Source organism: Ahaetulla prasina, chromosome 2, assembly GCF_028640845.1.
Source record: "Ahaetulla prasina isolate Xishuangbanna chromosome 2, ASM2864084v1, whole genome shotgun sequence".
Taxonomy (NCBI): domain Eukaryota; kingdom Metazoa; phylum Chordata; class Lepidosauria; order Squamata; family Colubridae; genus Ahaetulla; species Ahaetulla prasina.
This window is the reverse complement of record NC_080540.1, coordinates 15,438,879-15,462,288: the sequence shown is the minus strand read 5'-3', so window position 1 is coordinate 15,462,288 and position 23,410 is coordinate 15,438,879. Positions and strand designations below refer to the sequence as shown.

General features: G+C 44.3%; 1 protein-coding gene across 1 annotated transcript; it reads right to left on the bottom strand.

The window, feature by feature from the left end:
- Positions 1–1,421: 1,421 nt before the first annotated feature.
- Positions 1,422–19,224, bottom strand: LOC131190163 (16 kDa beta-galactoside-binding lectin-like). The gene is made up of 4 exons (XM_058167214.1): positions 19,041–19,224; positions 13,131–13,210; positions 10,160–10,331; positions 1,422–1,781 (listed from the first exon to the last, which is right to left on the bottom strand). The coding sequence occupies exons 2-4, from the start codon at positions 13,205–13,207 to the stop codon at positions 1,638–1,640; spliced, it is 393 nt and encodes a 130-aa protein (XP_058023197.1). The 5' UTR covers positions 13,208–13,210; positions 19,041–19,224; the 3' UTR covers positions 1,422–1,637.
- Positions 19,225–23,410: the final 4,186 nt, after the last annotated feature.

The window sequence follows — 23,410 nt, the reverse complement described above, 5'->3', positions numbered from 1 at the left end:
AGGAAATGGGGATTTTGCAGTATCCTTCCCCTGGATTGGGGAAGGAATGGAGATTTTACAGTATCCTTCCCCTGCCATGCTCACCAAGCCACGCCCACCAAGCCATGCCATGCCCACCAAGCCGTACCCAGAGAACTGGTAGTAAAAAATTTTGAAACCCACCACTGGTATATGTATGTATCGATGTGTGTGTGTGTGTCTGTGTGTATAATCAGGGGTGAAATCTAAAAATTTTCCCTACCGCTTCTGTGTGCGTGGCTTAATTGGTGGGTGTGGCTTGGTGGTCAGATGACTGGGTGGGCGTGGCCAATAACAATAAATAATAAAAATAATAAATAAGGTATACAAAACAATAAGAGGTACGAAAAACCAACTTTCACACTTTACACACACAAAATACAACACAACTGACTCACACACAATGTAAAAGCAGCTGCACTTCACCCAAAATGGTCCCTGCAACAAGCAGGAACCTCACACTTTCATACTTTATACACACACAACACAACACACACACACACACACACACACACACACACAATGCCACATACAGCTTTGTGAGATTTTGTGTGTTTGTGTAGTTAGAGTGAAACACTACAGAAACACACCAAATCTCAGAAAACTGCACAAATATTTTATTTTATTAATTTTTTTTTTATTTTTTTAGAACAGGGGTCTCCAACCTTACTTAGTTTGTGGACTTCAACTCCCAAAGTTCCTCATTCAGCAAAGCAGGAAGTCAAAGCAAGCTTTTTTTTTTCTTCAGTAGCTGAAGAAAGAGTGGCGTTGCCAGCCCGAAAGAGCAGTAATTATAGGTAAGTGAGGAGGGGGAATTGGCTGGGCATGGGTGGGGGCTCTTGTAAGTGCGGGCTGTTAAAAAGTGAGTTTAAAAGCTGTGAGGATCAGGAAACTCCTCTGGGATCGCCAGAAGAAGCTTTTAAAACCTCGTTTGTTTGTTTTTTTTCCCCCTTCGGCTGAAGAGGGTTTTTTTAAAAAAAACTTTTAAAGGGTTTTGATGATCTCTGATCATCAGAGGGTTTTTTTTTTTACTTTTAAAGGCATGTTTCGGCTGAAGAAAAACTTTTAAAAGTAAAAAAAAAAACCTCTGCTGATGGTGCGGCTGAGCAGAGGCAGGGGGGGCGGGGCCAGGGATTTTTGCTACCAGTCTTCCGAACCAGCAGCTGCCATCGCTACCTAATCAGGCGAGCCGGTGCGAACCGGGAGCATTTCACCCCTCATATATGTGTGTGTGTATATATGTATGTATATATACACATGCACACATACACATACACATACACACACACACATACACACACATATATATGTAGGTTTATACTAGAAATATAGACTTGAATATTGGAATTAAATAAGTATATTTAGAGTAATAAGTTTGTTACGATACCTTTTTTGTTCTTTTCGGTTGTATTTTTTTCCACTTTTTAAAATCATTTTCTTTTTTTTTCTTTTTGACAATGCATGCATGTTTACCATAATTATATTAATGTGTTATTTCTTTCATATTATTATTTTAAAAGGAATAAAAAAGAAACTGAGACAGAAGTCAAAACGACTTATTCATTCGCCTTTTTTGTATCTTATTCAGGAAATCCACAGGGTGGAAGTGTGACTATGTTTCATGAACACTTGAAAGACAGAAGGCTCATGTCTCCATCCACTGAGAAGAATTGGGCAGAATTCAGGCCAAGACGATTGGGGAAGCTGATTTCATGTCCATCAATCTTCACCTTTATCTCCCCAGATTGGTAGCAGAGGCACATCTGTTAAGAACAAGCCAACAAGTTAATTCCATATATATATGGGGGTGTGTCCTGTGTCCAAGCCCCCACCAACACAGGACACACCCCCAGCCAATCAGAGCACAAAAAAACCCCCATCCAATCAGAGCACAGCCAAGCTCCCACCCAATCAGTTCAAACCCCCACTAGCAGTTAAAAGGAAGAAACAGCTGCGATCACACATTGCTCCCAGAAGCACGAAGCTGAAGCCTGAAGATGACGAATGAGACTTCGTCGAAACGTCGCCAAGACACTTCCAATTTTACGCGGGAGAAAACCCGAATAACCAAAGATCTACATACAAACACCCGCGAAAACCTCAGAAAACAAATCCATAGGCAAAACATGTGTGTGTGTGTATATATAGTTTTGCCTATGGATGACCGAATACATAGTCTCCATTGCTCCAGTTATGGGAATAGGTTATGGGAATAAATCAGCTTGACTAGGTAGCTCAGTGGCTAAGATACTAAGCTTGTCGATCAGAAAAGTCGGCAGTTTGGATGTTCGAATCCCTGGTATAGATCTCCAGCATAAGGAAGGGGTTGGACCAGGAGTGAAATGTAAATTTTTTTACTACCGGTTCTGTGGCATGGCTTGGTGGGGGGTAATGTGACTGGGTGGGCGTGGCCAACTTTTTTTTTTTACTTTTAAAATCATTTTTTCTACAACCTCTTTGGCTGAAGAGCTTGTAGAGAAAATGCTTTGAAAGGGTTCTGACGATCCCAGCTGAGCCGCGCGATCATCAGAGGCTTTTTTTTTTAACTTTTAAAAGCATTTTTTTTGGCCGAAGAAAAAATGCTTTTAAAAGTAAAAAAAAACCTCTGATGATCGCGCGGCTCAGCTGGGCATGCGGGGGAAAGTGGGAGGAAGGGATTTTTGCTACCGGTTCTCCGCCATCGCTATCAAATCGGACGATCCGGTCTGAACCGGGAGCATTTCACCCCTTGGTTGGACTAGATGACCTCCAAGGTCCCTTCCAACTCTGTTACTGTTAAAGCTGCGAAATAAAATACAGGTAGTCTTTGACTTACAACCATTCATTTAGTGACCATTCAAAGTTATAACAGCACTGAAAAAAAAACTTATGATCACTTTTCGCACTTATGATCATTACAGCATCCCCATGGTCACATGATTAAAATTTGGACGCCTGGCAACTGGTTCATATTTATGATGGTTGCAATGTCCCTGGGTCGCGTGATCACCTTTTGTAAGCTGGAGACTAAAACATATAAAGAACGGTTGCAGGAACTGGGCATGGCTAGTCTAGTGGAGAGAAGGACCAGGGGAGACATGATAGCAGTGTTCCAATATTTGAGGGGCTGCCACAGAGAGAAAGGGCTCAACCTATTTTCCAAGGCACCTGAAGGCTAGACAAGGAATAATGGATGGATACTGAACAAGGAGAGGTTCAACCTAGAAATAAGGAGAAATTTTCTGACAGTGAGAGCAATCAACCACTGGAACAGCTTCCCTTCAGAAGTCTCAGAAAAATCTATGAGCCACGGTGGTACAGTTGTTAGAATTCAATATTGCAGGCTAATTCTGCTAAGTGCAGACTACCTTTATTAGGTGCAAAGCTTAACAGAAGAAGTGACTTGAGTTTTCAGATTAAATAAGGGGGATGTAACTCTAATGGAAGGGACGTGTTGGCTTAGTGGGTAAGAGACACTGAGCTTGTCGATCGAAAGGTCGGCAATTCGGTGCTTCGAATCCCTAGTGCCGCGTAACAGGGTGAGCTCCCATTACTTGTCCCAACCTAGCAGTTCGAAAGCACATAAAAAATGCAAGTAGAAAAATAAGGACCACCTTTGGTGGGAAGGTAACAGCGCCCCGTGCGCCTTTGGCATTGAGTCATGCCGGCCACATGACCACGGAGACGTCTTCGTACAGTGCTGGCTCTTAGGCTTTGAAAAGGAGATGAGCACCGCCCCCTATAGTCGGGAACGACTATCACATATGTGTGAGGGGAATCTTTATGTCGTGTCCCACTCCTCCGCTGACGGCCGGGTCAGGGAAATCCGAATCAGGCGTGCCTCTGCAGCTCTGCCAAAGTTCTAGCAAAGTTCTCAAGGCAGGCAGAAGACCAGAAAGTGACTTCAGCAAGATATGTTAGACTTTGCCTGACTCAGAGAATGCCAGAAAGCAGATCCTTTATATAGGCCATGGGGTGTGGCTCCATGACTCAGCACTTATCCAGGCCTGCCCCTCCCTTCCTACTGTCGCCGCCGCCTATCAATTCTTCTGAAGCGAAGGTCACACCAGTCTGCAGCTGTTGGTAATTGACCTTCCTCAGGCTCACATGCTGTGCGGGAGGGGGAGGGGTCTAGTTGCTCCGTTTGCCTGGGCATGGAGCCAGAGCTGGGGGCTGGAGGTACTTCTTCCTCCTCAGCCTGTCTGGGCATGGAGCCAGGGCTGGGGCCGGGGGGCATACTAGGACATTCTTCAGCGTTCGGAAGCAGATAAGAAGGCCCCGGCTGTGGTGAAAGCGGACGACACACAACACTTTACCTTTACCTAACTCTAATGGATAAAAACCAATCAAATTGCATGATTAAGGGCAATATGAAGAGCCGCGATGACTCAGTGGCTGGAATGCAGCATTGCAGGCTAACTCACCTTCCGAGGTTGGGAAAATGAGGACCCAGATTGTTGGGGGCCATGTGCTGACTCTGTAAACCGCTGAGAGAGGGCTGTGAAGCGGTATATAAGTCTAATTGCTATTGCTATTGCTATTCAACTTCATTTTAATCTAAGCAGTGGATACAACCTGAGAGTCCTCATTACCTTGGGAGAAAAAAAAAGTGAACAGCTAACATTCTTGTCAACATGGTGCCCCTAGTGGCCTTTCACATGGAGCAAGTCAGGAAGATCAGGTGAAGGTTCAGAGAAAGGATTCCTGTTTAATGCCCAACCACATTTTTTTTAAAGAGATCCCATATCTTTTGAACTGACACTTCAGTGTCTTAAATGTTCTTCCTGACCTTGATTTCAGCTCCTTCCTGGAACGGGAATATCGATGGCCGTACCTCTGCACCCCACTGACCATTCGATTTGGAATTACACACCACCTTCTTGACGTCTCCTTGGGCTTGAAAGCGAACGCTCAGGTGAAGGGCCAGATTTGAATCATCGCGACCTAAGTTGATGATAAAACTGAACAAAGGGAAGGGCGACACACATTAAACACACATTACGTAAGCCAATTTCAAAAATTGCAGTCCCGTTTTCAGTGGTTTGGCAGCGAGGCTGGGCTGGTTGCTTGGGCTGCTCTTCAGACTGGATTTTATCCATCACAAGGTTTGTGTTGTGACTCGTCCTCCTTCCTCTCCTCAGCTGGGCCCCTCCCGTCTCCAACCGGACCTTTTATCAGACTCCGAGTCTGATAATGAAGATGAACGGCCTGTCATGACTCAGCCCCCGGCCCTGGCCCCATGCCCGGAGAGGATTCAAGGAGTGAAAGGAGAAGTCTGATAAACCTCACTCATACAGCGTGTGTTCCTTTGGCTCAGCCTTTAGAGCAGGAAGCCAGCCAGGTGGTAGAATTACCCGGGCCTACTCCCTCTGACCCCTCCCTTTTCCAGACACTGACAGCAGATCCAGCTGAAGACAATTCAGCGTGGGTGGACCCTCGCTTCCGGAGATCTGAGAGGCGACACCAGCAGAAGGACGGGTGGGGCAGGCCTGGATAAATGCTGAGTCATGGAGCCACACCCCACAGCCTATATAAAGGACCTGCTTTTGGCATTCCAACCTTGAATCAAGCAAAGTCTTATATTGGACCCTATCGCTGAAATCACAACTTGGACTCCTGCCTGCCCTGATAAACCTCGAAGGAACTTGGCAAGCTGCAGAGGCTTCGTTGCCAAGTTTGTTACAGACTTCCTTGACTCGTTCGTCGGAGTGGGGGTGGGACACGACAGTTTGATTCATTCTTTCCCTTTTTCTTTTCTTCATTTAGGGAAAGCAAGCCTTGGGGTTAACTCCTGGAGGAACTGGTCTACCACTGCTTGCTTTTCCCTGCAGGACAGGCATCCTCAAACTATGGCCCGCGGGCTGGATACGGCCTGCCGATCCAATGTATCTGGCTCATGGAGTGCTGGGGTTCAGCCCCGCCCCTCTCTCCTCCCAGCCACTCCCCACGTGGCTGGCTTTTCCTGGCTGACGGAGCCCTGGGGAGGAGGTGCCTTGCCTACTGCAAGGCTGCGCCACCCACATCGCCCCTCCTCCAGCGGTCGCCCTTATCTTCCACTGCACTTCCCACTTCTGCTCATTTCAACAGTTCAATGCTCACCATACTACAGCTGCCGCAAAGGTATGGCCGAACAGTGCAGGTGGGCAGGGGAGGCGCACAGGCAGACGGGTCATGCCGCCAGTGCAGCCACATGCTCCTGGGCCGGAGGATGGGCAGGTGAGCAGCTGCGTCTCGCTCCCCTCATCCCAAAAGCAGCAACTTCACACTCTCCCCTCTCTGCTAGCGGCTGCCCCCTTCTCCACATGGGATTGCCCGGCAGCTTCACATGGGATTCCCCACTTAGGCCACGGCGACTTCGGGGAAGAGCCAGGGAGAGCTCTGATGCTGCCGTTTCCCACATGCTCCCCTCACCGTCACCGCCCTGGCCACAGTCTCAAAGACTGTGTATTGTTCAATGGACCGCTAAATTGGCAAAATTGACTGCTAAATTGGCCACACCCACCCAGTCACATGACCACCTGGCCACACCCACCCAGTCACATGAGTACCTAGCCATGCCCACCCAGCTGGTTTCCCCCCCCCAACCCTCCAGGCCTAACTCCAGTCCGTAGCCCGCAGGGAACTGGGCCACACTACAGACAATGTACACAATCATGCACCCCCCCAAGTCCGCAGAAAAAAACACTCTCCATGTAACCGGTCCTTGGTGCCCAAAAAGTTGGGGGCCACTGAATGTTAAGACTTGAGGATTTCAATTCCCAGAATTCCCCAGCCATGGATGCTGGCTGAATTCTGGGATTTGAATTCTAAATTCAGAGACTTGACAGCCACGCATCTTAAAATTATCCAGGTTCCACTGTACTCCTAGCTGTTTCTTAAGGCAACTTCAGAAATTTCAGTTGTGGACTGCAGTGGATGGGGCCAAAGTTAATTTAGGGGGTAATTTCCTGCTGAAGATAGACCAGTGTTGTGGGTATTGTGGTTTATTCACCAAATCACAGTACACTATGTGAACGCAATCATTACATTTATCAATCACATTATCTGCTCATCATAACCAATGGTGGAATTCATTTTTTTTTACTACCGGTTCTGTGGGCGTGGCTTGGTGGGCGTGGTGTGGCTTGGTGGGTGTGGCAGGGGAAGGATACTGCAAAATCCCCATTCCCACCCCACTCCTGGGGGAAGGATATTGCAAAATCCCCATTCCCTCCCCACTCCTGGGGCAAGGATATTGCAAAATCTCCATTCCCACCAAACTCTGGGGCCAGCCAGAGGTGGTATTTGCCGGTTCTCGGAACTGCTCAAAAATTCCGCTACCGGTTCCCCAGCACCTGCTGAATAGCACCCCTGATCATGACCACATTCTCTCGTCCTCCCCCCGCCATGCTTACAAAGATTTGCAAAACAAAAATGACTTTGGGGAAATCTGGGGATATTTAAAAAAAGGCTGCATTGTTGAAAACAGATTGAAGGTGGCTCATTATCCATCTCCACACCAGCAAACCATGGTGCCTGTCAAGGTGCTCAGTCATTTCATATCCGTTGTTGGTCATTTTAAGATATTCTGTTCGCAAACTGTGTTTCTTAAGCTCACCGCCAATGAAAACACTACATTAATAATATTTATAGGAGCAACAGAAGTGGAAAAGGAAGACTTTTTAAATCTGCCCAAAGCCAGAAAGGACCTAACGTCATTTCAGACCTGCCTAAAAGCCAATTAATCATACAAACCTCTTGGCCCCCTGATGAATTTTCCCCTTCAGTTTGATGCAGTCACCAGGTTTCACTGACAAATCGAGGACTCTCATGATCTGAAAGAGAAACGAACAATTGTGTGTGTTGTGATGTACATGGCTTTTAGGAACAAAACACTTAATCCCTACAAACTCAATGGGATAGGATACAATCTTCCACTATGAATGCTCTACCAAGAAATCCCCTGGATGTCTTCAGGTGTGTTGGGACCTCTCTGCCAAGAACTTGTTGCAAAAAATGACAAGGAATTTGAGTACTGTTAGATCTGGTAAACATCACGGTGCCAAAATCATGTTGTCAGGTTTCCCTAATTAAATCATGAATCTCGAGCCAAGCTTCAAAAGAAATCCAGATGTTTATTAGGACCTTCATGTCTGCATGTTCCCAAATGAAGCCAGCTCTGACCCTACGTAATTTATGCTCCAATCATGACCCTGTTTTCCCCCTCCCCCCAGGGTGTGTCATTTGCCAACGGAGCAATTTTGTGGGTTGTAGAGGTCACTCCTCTTGCTGCTGTAAATAATCCTGGGATACAGCCAGAGGTGAATTTTTACCGGTTCGGGCCAGTTCGCCAGAATCAGTAGTAAAAAATGCTTCTGGTTCGCTGAACCGGTAGTAATTTTTTTTTTTAAAAAAAGTTCCAACGATGAGCTGAGTGAAGTGCAATTGTGAGAACTATTTTTTTTACTTTAAAAAGTAAAAAAAAAAAAGTTCCAATGATCGCACGTCACTCAGCTGATCATTGGAATTTTTAAAAAACTTTTTAAGCATTTTTTGGCGAAGAAAAATGCTTAAAAGTAAAAACCTCTGATGATCGCGGCATCAACTGCGAGGAAAGTGGGAGGAAGGGATTTTTGCTACCGGTTCTCCGAACCACCCACCGCCATCGCTATCAAATCGGACGATCCGGTCTGAACCGGGAGCATTTCACCCCTTGGTTGGACTAGATGACCTCCAAGGTCCCTTCCAACTCTGTTACTGTTAAAGCTGTGAAATAAAATACAGGTAGTCTTTGACTTACAACAATTCATTTAGTGACCATTCAAAATGTAACAGCACTGAAAAAATGTAACTTATGATCACTTTTCGCACTTATGACCATTGCAGCATCCCCATGGTCACATGATTAAAATTTGGACGCCTGGCAACTGGTTCATATTTATGACGGCTGCAATGTCCCTGGGTCGTGTGATCACCTTTTGTAAGCTGGAGACTAAAACATATAAAGAACGGTTGCAGGAACTGGGCATGGCTAGTCTAGTGGAGAGAAGGACCAGGGGAGACATGATAGCAGTGTTCCAATATTTGAGGGGCTGCCACAGAGAGAAAGGGCTCAACCTATTTTCCAAGGCACCTGAAGGCTAGACAAGGAATAATGGATGGAAACTGAACAAGGAGAGGTTCAACCTAGAAATAAGGAGAAATTTTCTGACAGTGAGAGCAATCAACCACTGGAACAGCTTCCCTTGAGAAGTCTCAGAAAAATCTATGAGCCACGGTGGTACAGTTGTTAGAATTCAATATTGCAGGCTAATTCTGCTAAGTGCAGACTACCTTTATTAGGTACAAAGCTTAACAGAAGAAGTAACTCTAATGGAAGGGACGTGTTGGCTTAGTGGGTAAGAGACACTGAGCTTGTCGATCGAAAGGTCGGCAATTCGGTGCTTCGAATCCCTAGTGCCGCGTAACGGGGTGAGCTCCCATTACTTGTCCCAACCTAGCAGTTCAAAAGCACATAAAAAATGCAAGTAGAAAAATAGGGACCACCTTTGATGGGAAGGTAACAGCGTTCCGTGCGCCTTTGGCGTTGAGTCATGCCGGCCACATGACCACGGAGACGTCTTCGGACAGTGCTGGCTCTTAGGCTTTGAAAAGGAGATGAGCACCACCCCCTACAGTCGGGAACGACTATCACATATGTGTGAGGGGAACCTTTACCTTTACCTAACTCTAATGGATAAAAACCAATCAAATTGCATGATTAAGGGCAATATGAAGAGCCGCGATGACTCAGTGACTGGAATGCAGCATTGCAGGCTAACTCTCCTTCCGAGGTTGGGAAAATGAGGACCCAGATTGTTGGGGGCCATGTGCTGACTCTGTAAACCGCTGAGAGAGGGCTGTGAAGCGGTATATAAGTCTAATTGCTATTGCTATTCAACTTCATTTTAATCTAAGCAGTGGATACAACCTGAGAGTCCTCACTACCTTGGGAGAAAAAAAAAGTGAACAGCTAACATTCTTGTCAACATGGTGCCTCTAGTGGCCTTTCACATGGAGCAAGTCAGGAAAATGAGGTGAAGGTTCAGAGAAAGGATTCCTGTTTAACGCCCAACCACATTTTTTTAAAGAGATCCCACATCTTTTGAACTGACACTTCAGTGCCTTAAATGTTCTTCCTGACCTTGATTTCAGCTCCTTCCTGGAACGGGAATATCGATGGCCGTACCTCCGCACCCCACTGACCATTTGATTTGGAATTACACACCACCTTCTTGACGTCTCCTTGGGCTTGAAAGCGAACGCTCAGGTGAAGGGCCAGATTTGAATCATCACGACCTAAGTTGATGATAAAACTGAACAAAGAGAAGGGCGACACACATTAAACACACGTTGCGTAAGCCAGTTTCAAAAATTGCAGTCCCATTTTCAGTGGTTTGGCAGCGAGGCTAGGCTGGTTGCTTGGGCTGCTCTTCAGATTGGATTTTGTCCATCACAAGGTTTGTGTTGTGACTCGTCCTCCTTCCTCTCCTCAGCCGGGCCCCTCCCGTCTCCAACCGGGCCTTTTATCAGACTCCAAGTCTGATAATGAAGATGAACGGCCTGTCCAGCCCCCGGCCCTGGCCCCATGCCCGGAGAGGATTCAAGGAGTGAAAGGAGAAGTCTGATAAACCTCACTCATACAGCGTGTGTTCCTTTGGCTCAGCCTTCAGAGCAGGAAGCCAGCCAGATGGTAGAATTACCCGGGTCTACTCCCTCTGACCCCTCCCTTTCCCAGACGCTGACAGCAGATCCAGCTGAAGACAATTCAGCGTGGGTGGACCCTCGCTTCCAGAGATCTGAGAGGCGACGCCAGCAGAAGGACGGGTGGGGCAGGCCTGGATAAATGCTGAGTCATGGAGCCACACCCCACAGCCTATATAAAGGACCTGCTTTTGGCATTCCAACCTTGAGTCAAGCAAAGTCTTATATCGGACCCTATCGCTGAAGTCACAACTTGGACTCTTGCCTGCCCTGATAAACCTCGAAGGAACTTGGCAAGCTGCAGAAGCTTCGTTGCCAAGTTTGTTACGGACTTCCTTGACTCGTTCGTCGGAGTGGGGGTGGGACACGACAGTTTGATTCATTCTTTCCCTTTTTTCTTTTCTTCATTTAGGGATGGCAAGCCTTGGGGTTGACTCCTGGAGGAACTGGTCTACCACGGCTTGCTTTTCCCTGCAGGACAGGCATCCTCAAACTACGGCCCGTGGGCTGGATACGGCCCGCCGATCCAATGTATCTGGCCCATGGAGTGGTGGGGTTCAGCCCCGCCCCTCTCTCCTCCCAGCCCCTCTCTCCTCCCAGCCACTCCCCACGTGTCTGGCTTTTCCTGGCTGATGGGGGCCCTGGGGAGGAGGTGCCTTGCCTACTGCAAAGCTGCGCCACCCACATCGCCCTTTCTCCAGCAGTCGCCCTTATCTTCCACTGCACTTCCCACTTCTGCTCATTTCAACAGTTCAATGCTCACCATACTACAGCTGCCGCAAAGGTATGGCCGAACGGCGCAGGTGGGCGGGGGAGGCCCACAGGCAGGCGGGTCATGCCGCCAGTGCAGCCACATGCTCCTGGGCCAGAGGATGGGCAGGTGAGCAGCTGCGTCTCGCTCCCCTCGTCCCAAAAGCAGCAACTTCACACTCTCCCCTCTCTGCTAGCGGCCGCCCCCTTCTCCACATGGGATTGCCCGGCAGCTTCACATGGGATTCCCCACTTAGGCCACAGCGACTTCGGGGAAGAGCCAGGGAGAGCTCTGATGCTGCCGTTTCCCACATGCTCCCCTCACCGTCACCACCCTGGCCACAGTCTCAAAGACTGTGTATTGTTCAATGGACTGCTAAATTGGCAAAATTGACTGCTAAATTGGCCACACCCACCCAGTCACATGACCACCTGGCCACACCCACCCAGTCACATGAGTACCTAGCCATGCCCACCCAGCCGGTTTCCCCAACCCTCCAGGCCTAACTCCAGTCCGTAGCCCGCAGGGAACTGGGCCACACTACAGACAATGTACACAATCACGCACCCCCCCAAGTCCGCAGAAAAAAACACTCTCCATGTAACCGGTCCTTGGTGCCCAAAAAGTTGGGGGCCACTGAATGTTAAGACTTGAGGATTTCAATTCCCAGAATTCCCCAGCCATGGATGCTGGCTGAATTCTGGGATTTGAATTCTAAATTCAGAGACTTGACAGCCACGCATCTTAAAATTATCCAGGTTGAGCAACACTGTAATCCAAGCTGTTTCTTAAGGCAACTTCAGAAATTTCAGTTGTGGACTGCAGTGGATGGGGCCAAAGTTAATTTAGGGGGTAATTTCCTGCTGAAGATAGACCAGTTTTGTGGGTATTGTGGTTCATTCACCAAATCACAGTACACTATGTGAACTCAATCATTACATTTATCAATCACATTATCTGCTCATCATAACCAATGGTGGAATTCATTTTTTTTTACTACCGGTTCTGTGGGCGTGGCTTGGTGGGCATGATGTGGCTTGGTGGGTGTGGCAGGGGAAGGATACTGCAAAATCCTCATTCCCACCCCACTCCTGGGGGAAGGATATTGCAAAATCCCCATTCCCTCCCCACTCCTGGGGCAAGGATACTGCAAAATCTCCATTCCCACCCCACTTTGGGGCCAGCCAGAGGTGGTATTTGCCGGTTCTCAGAACTGCTCAAAATTTCCGCTACCAGTTCCCCAGAACCTGCTGAATAGCACCCCTGATCATGACCACATTCTCTCGTCCTCCCCCCCCCCCATGCTTACAAAGATTTGCAAAACAAAAATGACTTTGGGGAAATCTGGGGATATTTTAAAAAAGGCTGCATTGTTGAAAACAGATTGAAGGTGGCTCATTATCCATCTCCACACCAGCAAACCATGGTGCCTGTCAAGGTGCTCAATCATTTCAATGTCATTTCATATCCATTGTTGGTCATTTTAAGACATTCTGTTCGCAAACTGTGTTTCTTAAGCTCACCGCTAATGAAAACACTACATTAATAATATTTATAGGAGCAACAGAAGTGGAAAAGGAAGACTTTTTAAATCTGCCCAAAGCCAGAAAGGACCTAACGTCATTTCAGACCTGCCTAAAAGCCAATTAATCATACAAACCTCTTGGCCCCCTGATGAATTTTCCCCTTCAGTTTGATGCAGTCACCAGGTTTCACTGACAAATCGAGGACTCTCATGATCTGAAAGAGAAACGAACAAATTGTGTGTGTTGTGATGTCCATGGCTTTTAGGAACAAAACACTTAATCCCTACAAACTCAATGGGATAGGATACATCTTCCACTATGAATGCTCTACCAAGAAATCCCCTGGATGTCTTCAGGTGTGTTGGGACCTCTCTGCCAAGAACTTGTTGCAAAAAATGACAAGGAATTTGAGTACTGTTAGATCTGGTAAACATCATGATGCCAAAATCATGTTTTCAGGGTTCCCTAATTAAATCATGAATCTCGAGCCAAGCTTCAAAAGAAATCCAGATGTTTATTAGGACCTTCATGTCTGCATGTTCCCAAATGAAGCCAGCTCTGACCCTACGTAATTTATGCTCCAATCATGACCCTGTTTTCCCCCTCCCCCCATGGTGTGTCATTTGCCAACGGAGCAATTTTGTGGGTTGTAGAGGTCACTCCTCTTGCTGCTGTAAATAATCCTGGGATACAGCCAGAGGTGAAATTTTACCGGTTCGGGCCAGTTCGCCAGAATCAGTAGTAAAAAATGCTTCTGGTTCGCTGAACCGGTAGTAATTTTTTTTTTTAAAAAAAGTTCCAATGATGAGCTGAGTGAAGTGCAATTGTGAGAACTATTTTTTTTACTTTTTTAAAAAGTTGGCCACGCCCACCAAGCCATGCCCACAGAACCGGTTGTTAAAAAATATCTCCTTTTGTTTTTTCCCTTGACTTTCTTAAAGGGAAGGGTTGTTTTAAGCATTTTTTGGCGAAGAAAAATGCTTTTAAAAGGCTCCTTCTGGTTAATAGCACCAGTGTCCATTCTTAACCACAAAGATGCCAAACCAATGAAATTTCATGAATCAAGCACCACCTTTTTCTTCTTAGATTGCTACATGGTACATCAAGGGTGAGACACAACAAGGTTGTAGTGCTCATTTCATCTCATGTTGGCTGTCAAAAAAGTCAACACAGTTCTAGGCTGCATAAACAGAAGGATAGCATCAAGATTACGTGATGTGTTAATACCACTTTATAATGGTTTGGTAAGGCCACGCTTGAAATACTGCATTCAGTTTTGATCGCCACAATGTAAGAAAAGATGTGGAGACTCTAGAAAGAATGCAGAGAAGAGCAACAAAGATGATTACGGGACTGGAGGCTAAAACATAAGAAGAATGGTTGCAGGAACTGGGTAGGTCTAGTTTAATGAATAGAAGGACTAGTGGCTGTCACAAAGAAGAGGGAGTCAAGCAGGGGTGAAATGCTCCTGGTTCAGACCGGATTGCCCAATCTGGTAGCAATGGTGATGGGTGGTTCGGAAAACCGGTACAAAAATCCCTACCCTATCCCCCCGTCCCAGCTGAGCCGCGCGATCATCAGAGGTTGGGTTTTTTGTTTTTTTTTAATTTTAAAAGCATTTTTTTTCGGCTGAAAAGATGATGGAGGAAAAGAAAGCATGGAGAAAGAAAGGAGGTGGAAATGAGAGGGAGGAAGGAGGAGAAGGAAAGAAGGAAGGAAGGAAAAAGAAGGAAGGAGATGGAAATGAGAGGAGAGAGAAAAAGGAGATTCGGCTGAAAAATGCTTTTAAGCTCTGATGATCCCAGATCAGCTTGCCTGTTCACAGAACCTCTTAAAAGCATTTTTACAACCTCTTCAGCTGAAGAGGTTGTAAAAAAAAAACAAAAAGGCTCTCTGGTGCTCCCAGATGAGTTGCCTGTCACCAGAACCTCTTAAGCATTTTTACAACCTCTTTGGTCGAATGCTAAGTAACAACAGTTGGTCAAGCCCACCCAGTCACATTAACCCCCCAAGCCATGCCCACAGAATCGGTAGTAACAAACTTTACATTATTCTCCAAAGTGCCTGACAAGAAGCAATGAGTAGAAAGTAATTAAGGAAAGAAGCAACCTAGAACTAAGGAGAAATTTCCTGACAGTTAGAACAATTAGTCAGTGGGACAGCTTTTTTTTTTTTATTTGCATTTATATCCCGCCCTTCTCCAAAGACTCAGGGCGGCTTACACTATGTCAAGCAATAGTCTTCATCCTTTTGTATATTATATACAAAGTCAACTTATTGCCCCCAACAATCTGGGTCCTCATTTTACCTACCTTATAAAGGATGGAAGGCTGAGTCAACCTTGGGCCTGGTGGGACTTAAACCTGCAGTAATTGCAAGCAGCTGCTGTTAATAACAGACTGTCTTACCAGTCTGAGCCACCAGAGGCCCCAGAGCTTGCCTCCAGAAATTGTGCGTGTTACAACACTGATGATTTTTAAGAAGAGATTGGACAACCATTTGTCTGAAATGGTATAGGGTTTCCTTCATGAACATGCGGTTGGACTAGATGACCTCCAAGATTCCTTTGTACTGGTGCTTTGCATATATTTTAAGCTTATTTTTATCACCGTAATTATATTCTATTCGTAGGACACCCAGATTAACCATAATGACAAAAAAAGTTAAAGCTGAAACTGAAACTGAAACTAACTTAAACACTTTAGCATCCCCATGGTCACATGATCAAAATTCAGATGCTGGGCAACTGCCAGTTGGGGTCATGTGATCACCTTGCATGACCTTCTGACAAGCAAAGTCAATGGAGAAGCCGGATTCACTTAACAACTGTGTTACTAACTTAATGATTGCAGTGATTCACTTAACAACTGTGGCAAGAAATGTCATAAAATGAGGCGAAACTCACTTAATAATTGTCTTGCTTAGCAACAGAAATTTTGGGCTCAATTGTGGTCATAAGTCAAGCACTACCTTTAAAGCAATATTTAAATAAGTGAAACCAAGCCAGGCTCCAAGAAAAGGGGCTTTCATTTATGTGCACTATCTAATGCTGTCCCAAAGGTGCTTTTTCAGGAGGCAACTGGGCTTCTTTGTTTTTTCTTTGAAGACGTTTCGCTTCTCGTTCAAGAAGCTTCTTCAGTTCTGTATGAGAAGCGAAATGTCTTCAAGGAAAAAAAACAACCTTTGGGACAACGATGACTTGGATGACTGAGAATATATATAGACCAGTGATGGGATTCAAGTAATTTAACAACCAGTTCTCTGCTCTAATGATTTCTTCCAACAACCAGTTTGTGAAACTGCTCAGAAAGTTAACAACCGGTTCTCCCGAAGTGGTGCGAACTGGCTGAATCCTGATATAGACTATTATCTAATGCTAAAACTTGGCAACTTTAAGGCTTCTGGATGTCAACTCCCAGAATTCCTCAGCCAACGCTGGCTGAAGAATTCTGGGAGTTGAAGTCCACAAGTCTTAAAATTGCCAAGGTTGGAGACTCCTGGTCTAACACTTCAATCCTAGGGATTTTAAGACTTAATGTCAGGGATTGTACGGTAGATGGGTTTCTCAGCTGAATTATTCTCAGCTTCAGGAAGCACCTGGTCCCTGCTGCTGAATGCAACGTTATCAAATTCGAACATCTGCTCCTTGGAAGGTCCCCAAAGGAAGTCTAGCAGGGTGTGGACCGGTGCTTCCTGCCCTGAACACTGAAGAAAATTAAAAGTAGTTATGACCTCTGGGAAAGCCCAGTGCTTTTTTTTTGCTTGGCTTAAACAAACACCGCCCAGTGTGCAGAAACGTCCCAACACTCCAAGAGTGCTTTCCCTGTAAATCTCAATGCGCACTTATGCCCTTGTACAGGTAAGAATAGCCATGCAAACTTCAACAAGTAAACTTTCACGAAGCATGATTGTTCATCTATTCACCTGTCTTCTGCCACCCTTGCTGATCTGATGTCTGAGGTAAGTATTTGCAATCAACACGTGGAAGTTTAGCTGCAGGTGAGTGTTGCTGTAGAGCAACAAATTATGTTATCCACATAAAATGATTTGGAAATAGTGTGCAGTTTTACAGGGGAAGACTACAATGCTTTGTACTTTTGAGTTTAGCAAAAAAAGATGGGTGGTACATAAGATCATGTAAAAAACCTAGCGTAGAACATCTAGCTAGAATTATTATTATTATAAACTTTTATTCATTAAACATGAAACTCAGTCAACTGAACATTCAAAAAGGCATCAAAATACCATTGACTGGTGCTAATGGTTGATACGGGTTGCTGCCAGCGTCCTAGGTATCAACTAAGTACCTTCTTAAGATGTACGATGTTCCAAGTAGTGCAGTTTTTTGCAGTTCCGCCGGTGTTATTGCAGGAAGCTGCAATTTATTGATGTACCTTATAAAATTCTTGGACATGGTACCAAGTGCCCCGATGACAATGGGTATCACTGTTACATGTTTCATCCATAGCCGTGTAGTTTCGATGGCCAGGTTATTATTATTATTTACATTATTCGTTAAACTCAGTCAACTGAACATTCAAAAAGGCATCACAAATACCATTGACTGGTGCTAATAGTTGATACGGGTTGCTGCCAGCATCCTAGGTAGCAATTGTTGTTGTTGTTGTTGTTGTCTCTTGCACTTTTTAAACACCTTGAAGCTGAGATTTGAATTGAGGGGGAAAAAATGCTGAACCAATTAAAGGAACTTTGTGTGCTAAAAGCAAACAGTTTTGATGGCTGTATGTAGCCTTCAGATTGAGTCTACCTAGAAAAATGCTGTGCCCTCTCCTTTTTCCCCTCCCTCCCTCGCTTCTTCTCTTTCCCCTCCTTTTTAACTTTTAAAAGCATTTTTTCGGCTGAAGAGGGTTTTTAAAAAGTTGGCCACGCCCACCAAGCCATGCCCACAGAATCAGTAGTAAAAATGCTTCTGGTTCGCTGAACCAGATACTCAAAAAACCCTTACCTGAAAAGATTTGTCCAGGGATTTCAAGAAAAATCAAAACCAACACTCATATTGTAAGTTTTGTAGACAGTCTATGGAACTCATTCATTTCATTCAACTTGCAACAAGACTCAGATAGAACTTTAGCATAGAAAGTTCTTAATTTCTGATTCCAATGACAGTATCACCAATATCGTGATATTTTTTCACGGAAGCAGTTCGGACATGTAATCAAACATCTATGATTACCATATTGGTCTTTATATAATTTAATATCTTATTCTAGATGGATTATTGATCATAATAAACATTGTAGGTAATATGGAGCTAGTATGAAGCTTCAGTTCTGGCTCATAATGACCGACCAATCTACAGGCTTTAGTCATAACACAGTACAATGGATACAGGGTGGACCAAAAGTCAGGTGCCATAGACAGAGTATTATATACATGTATTAAATATCACAATTGGTTACCATTTTCTTCTAAATGCTTTCTAACTCATCATGCATGACATTTGAAAATTCCTAAGTATGGTAACATGGAAAAGAAACCGATAAAACATATAGATCCTGACTTTTGGATAACGGTGTATATACTCCAAAAACAAACATTACATTACGGCAGAGCAGGATCTGTGAACCAGACTATTATGGTTTGTAAACCATGATTTTTGCCTTAGCATTGTGTGCAAAGAACAAGCTAGTTAAAACAATCTGGTTTATCACATTATGCTTGAAGTGTCCTTGAAAATATACAAACGACTAAGAGAGTATCAATTACCTGTATTTTTCCAGTAGGAGTTTTAGCTTTTTAATAAGGATATTTTACTACCACATCATCCCAAAGTAAAACTTTATAGTTAAAAAATGAGGTCTTAGAATGAGCTGCAAAAAGCTATCATTTTCTACGCTCCAGAAATCTGAAGAATCATGAAACTTTGTCCCAAGACCATCTGATCTCTAGGTCTCCTGGCATAATATCAAATGCATGCAATCCATCCTATCCTTATACAAATATATTAAGGGAAGGGAAGCTTACTAAGTGCTCAACTGTTTGCTGTACCCAACAACCTATCTGCCCAGTTAAAGACAACTTACTGATTGTTTGATGATTCAGTTCTAGGAAGAGTTGCAAGAATGACCAAGGTGTGTCCCCTGTCTAAATTTTAAACGTTGGCTTGAAGAGGCATTGCCATTTCCCCAGCCAATGAGGTGCAGGTCCATAGACAATCAGGAAAAAATGGGCTGACCCTTGAAAAACTGAACTCATTCTACTGCTTGGCTTAATGGTTTATGTCATTTGCAGACAAGGTGTGGGAGAAGGAGTGGCGGAACCTGGGCGGAGTCAGAAGGAGTCAGCCTAGAATCAATAAGTACCCACAAATGGACTAAGTCCAACTGCTCTTGAATTTAGTTGGTCCTTATCTAATGCCAAGATAGTGCTCACTATTAGATTAGAGAATCTATTAGAATAGATTCTTGCGCATAGGCATGATTACTGATAAATCAGTTTAATTGGAACTTCATATATGGTCTTGGTCTTTTATGCCCGACCTAAGGGCAGGTAGAAGTCAAGTGTAGAACAAGGAAGAAAAGCCTTTAAAAAAGAAGATAGATGTGACCCGCGTGTTTTTCAGTGATATTTTTGAGCAGGGTCTTTAACTCACTAGATATTATTACAACTATCTTGCACAAACTTGTCCTTTATTTAAATCGGCATTAATTCTGAGCTTGCACTAAAACCTAAACTAGGCACACTGGCTTGTTCTGCACAACATTCTAGGCTAAAATGAGGTTGGCTAATGATTAGTAATTTAGGCAGGGATGAAATGCTACCGGTTCAGGCAAACTGGTAGTAATAAAAGCTACCAGTTTGGGCAAACAGGTAGTCAAAAAATGCTACCAGTTCAGACGAATCGGTATTTCCAATGATCAGCTGTGCTGCGCGATTTATATTCTTTGTAGCGAATCTAAATTATGCAGCACAGCTGTTCCCTCACCCTGCTGTTCTACTTACCTTAGAAAGTCTTAAGCCTCCTTTTTTAGTGTTGCGCGGCAGTGCCTGCGGTGCGCATGCACAACAAACCAGTAACAAAGCGAACTGGTAGCAGACCTCAGAACATTTCACCCCTGACCTTAGGGCAACCTAGCTAGTGTCAAATCCTTCTGTATTCCGTGGCATTTATTGTCCTTAATGTGGAGCTCTTTTCTAAAAGCTTTTTCAACCAGCTGGACTTCCAACCTATACTGGAACAACTGTTTCCCAACTTCCCAGCCAGCAAAGCAAATGATTATGTAAGCTGTTGGAGTTTGAGCCTCAACATATCTGGAGGGCTGCCTTACTGGGGGAAGATGCTAAGGTCAATGGTATTTACTTTTGAAAGACAAGTGAAGGATTGTAGTGTTATTCCACATTCATACGCTCACACTGAAACATGTTTCTGTCAACACACAGTTTTCTGGCTAAGTCAGAATAGTCTGGGTTCTGATACAGCCTTAAGCTGTAAATCCCAATTGATGCAGATGCTAATAGGATTCAACCAAACAGTTAAATCATATGTTGGTTTATTAGATTGTAAGAACTAGAGCTAAGTCTGTGGTTGCTACCATGGCTCAAGACTGAGTGTTTTTGGGACTGCTTTTTCCAAAATGTTTCTGTCTATTCTATCTGAAAAGTCCGTATCGTCAAGGCTATGGTTTTCCCAGTTACAATGTATAGCTATGAAAGTTGCCAAAGAATTGAGGCCTTTGAACCATGGTGCTGAAGAAGACTCCTGCAAGTCCCTTGGACTGCAAGGCGAACAAACCGATCAGTCATAGAGGAGATCGACCCTGACTGCTCCTTAGAAGGCCAGATCCTGAAGGTGAAACTCAAATATTTTGGCCACCTAATGAGAAGGAAGGACTCACTGGAGAAGAGCCTAATGCTGGGAACGATTGAGGGCAAAAGAAGAAGGGGACGGCAGAGAATGAGGTGGCTGGATGGAGTCACTGAAGCAGTAGGCATGAGCTTAAATGGACTCCGGGGGATGGTAGAGGACAGGAAAGCCAATGGGTTGGACATCACTATGCAACTAACAACAAAAATTCTATCTGAAAGGAAGCATAGGCTATGGGTCTGTATCAAAAAGTACGCTGTAATGGTGGGTCTTCCATCACAGATTTCCTCGTCTGGGACAGCTTTTGTCCCCTGACACAAGGACAGCCTCACACCCTTCCTTTGTGGACTTCCAGAAAGAAGTGAAAACATAGCTGTGCTAGAAGGTCCTTGGGGATTAACTGCAACCTCTTCAAATTCTATCAAATGAATTTTAGCTGGTGGCTTTCACTATTCAGTTTAGTAGCCAATGAGACTGGAGCTCTTATTTTAATTATTTGTGTTGTGTTTTATATGAGAGCCGCTAAAAAAAAAGGGTAGGCAAATCTCATAAATAAAGCGCAAGTGGTCCTCGACTTACGACCATATTTAGGACCAGAATTTCTAAGTGCTAAGCAAGGCGGTTGTTCAGTGAGTTGAATCCCATTTTACGGTCTTTTTTTTTAATGTATCATGGTTGATAAGTGAATTGTGTGGTCATTAAATGAGTCTGGATTCCTACGCTGGTTTTGTTTGTTGGAAGCTAGTTGGAAAGGTTGCAAATGGCAATTCTGTGACCCCAGAACAGGGCTCTCCAACAAAGCTGGCTGAGGGATTCTGGGAGTTGAAGTCCACAAGTCTTAAAAGTTTCCAAGGTTGGAGAGCCCTGCCCCAGGACACTGCAGCCATTGTAAATACATTGCCAAGCACCCAGATTTTGATCAAATGATCATGGGGATGCTGCAATGGTCATAAGGACTGATCACTTTTTCCAGTGATGTTCAGAACTTCAAAAATTCATTGACCAAATGGTTGTAAGCTGTGGATTACCTGATTAGATTCAAAACTGCAGGTTTTCAATTTCAGTAAGCATTTATTCATACTAAGGAATGTTAGCCATGTAAGCATTTATTCACCCTAAAGATTTTTTTTTTATTCAAAAGGTTTTACAGAAAATTTTTCCTCCCTTCCCCCCTCCCCTCCTTCACAACCCCTCCCCCGACTTTCCGGAACGAGCACAAGGTATAGTTAAAAATAAAACAAACATATGCTAAAAAAATTTCGTCCCAACTTAATTATACCCCTACAATCATCAATTCCTAACTTCCCCCGAAAACAATCAAAAATAATACATCATAATCATTCAAAAACAGTCTGATAATTCTTAGTCTGATATCTACTTTGAATATAGTCAATCCATTTTTCCCATTCCTTTAAGTATCTTTCTTGCGTATTGTCTTTCAAAAAGGCTGATATCATCTCAGCCAAATTGGCAACTTTCAATATCCATTCTTCTATTGTAGGTACTTCTTTTTTCTTCCACTATTATTATATGATGGATATATGAGACTTGAAGGATTAAGGATGGTGGTAGACTTCAGGACACTGTCGGCAGTTAGGGTCATAAGGCAAGGATTACCTGTACTGCAAGGGCTTGGTCTACAGCTTAGACTAAACTTTTTTTGGGCGGGGCGGTAGTGGGAGATGAACTCCAAAAAGCAGTAAGAGCAGGATAAATATTTAATGTAATTTAGTTTTTAAAAAATTGCAATTCAGCAGGAATTTTTGGAGGGCCCTAGAGGAATTCCCCAACTCTTTCAGGGATTGCCTGCAACCCCAAAGAGATAAATCCATTGGGATTCCCAGTATTTTCTGTTTATGATTGTTGTTATTTTACTCCCCTCCGGTACAAGAAAGTGTGCCTTTTGGTGCAGTTTCTTGCGTACACCAGCAGGAGGCAAAATTGAGCATCCATAGATTTCCCAGGCAGATTGACGCCAAGGGGAACAAAATAACCTGTCTTTCCAGAGACCCATCAATATATTTTTTAGGATTATGTCAACCCGATGGTGCAATTACATTCCCTGCATTAACAAACTATATTAACAAAAGTTGAGCAGACACTGTTCAGGTGTTTTAAGGCTTTTAAAAAATAATGATCCTCATTTCTGCATTTGTGAATTCTGTGCTCTCAAACTGACATTCCCCCTGGGGTGACTCGGACTGCAGTAATTTCCTTTGACACCTGCAGTAATGACAATATAATGATTGGAACAAAGAACCTGGTGCTTAAAGCAATCCCTGGGGGCCCCAGCGGCTTCCAAAGTTGCCAGAGGCAGCTGATTGCTTTCTTCTTTTCCAACTTTCTTTTATTCTCCCTGAGAAAGTTGAGACACTTATAATCATAATAATTAAGTGGCTGCTTCTTTGAGTCTCCATATTCTCCCCTTCTAAGGGTATACAGAGTTCTAAATAAGCTGTGAGAGGTAGTGACACAAAGCCTTAAGGGAATATGGCTGAAATTAAAATAAATAATGGCAAAGGGCCAAACATTTCACATTGCATAACAGATAAATTGCCTTGCTATCCAGATGGCACAGTATCAGCAATT

Excerpts from the sequence above, each read along its gene's own strand:
- LOC131190163 (XM_058167214.1), bottom strand. The coding sequence starts at position 13,207 with ATGAGAGTCCTCGATTTGTCAGTGAAACCTGGTGACTGCATCAAACTG. Across the intron at positions 10,332-13,130 it reads ATTCATCAGGGGGCCAAGAG|TTTTATCATCAACTTAGGTC; the intron begins GTTTGTATGATT and ends CTCTTTGTTCAG. Across the intron at positions 1,782-10,159 it reads AGGAAGGAGCTGAAATCAAG|ATGTGCCTCTGCTACCAATC; the intron begins GTCAGGAAGAAC and ends TGTTCTTAACAG.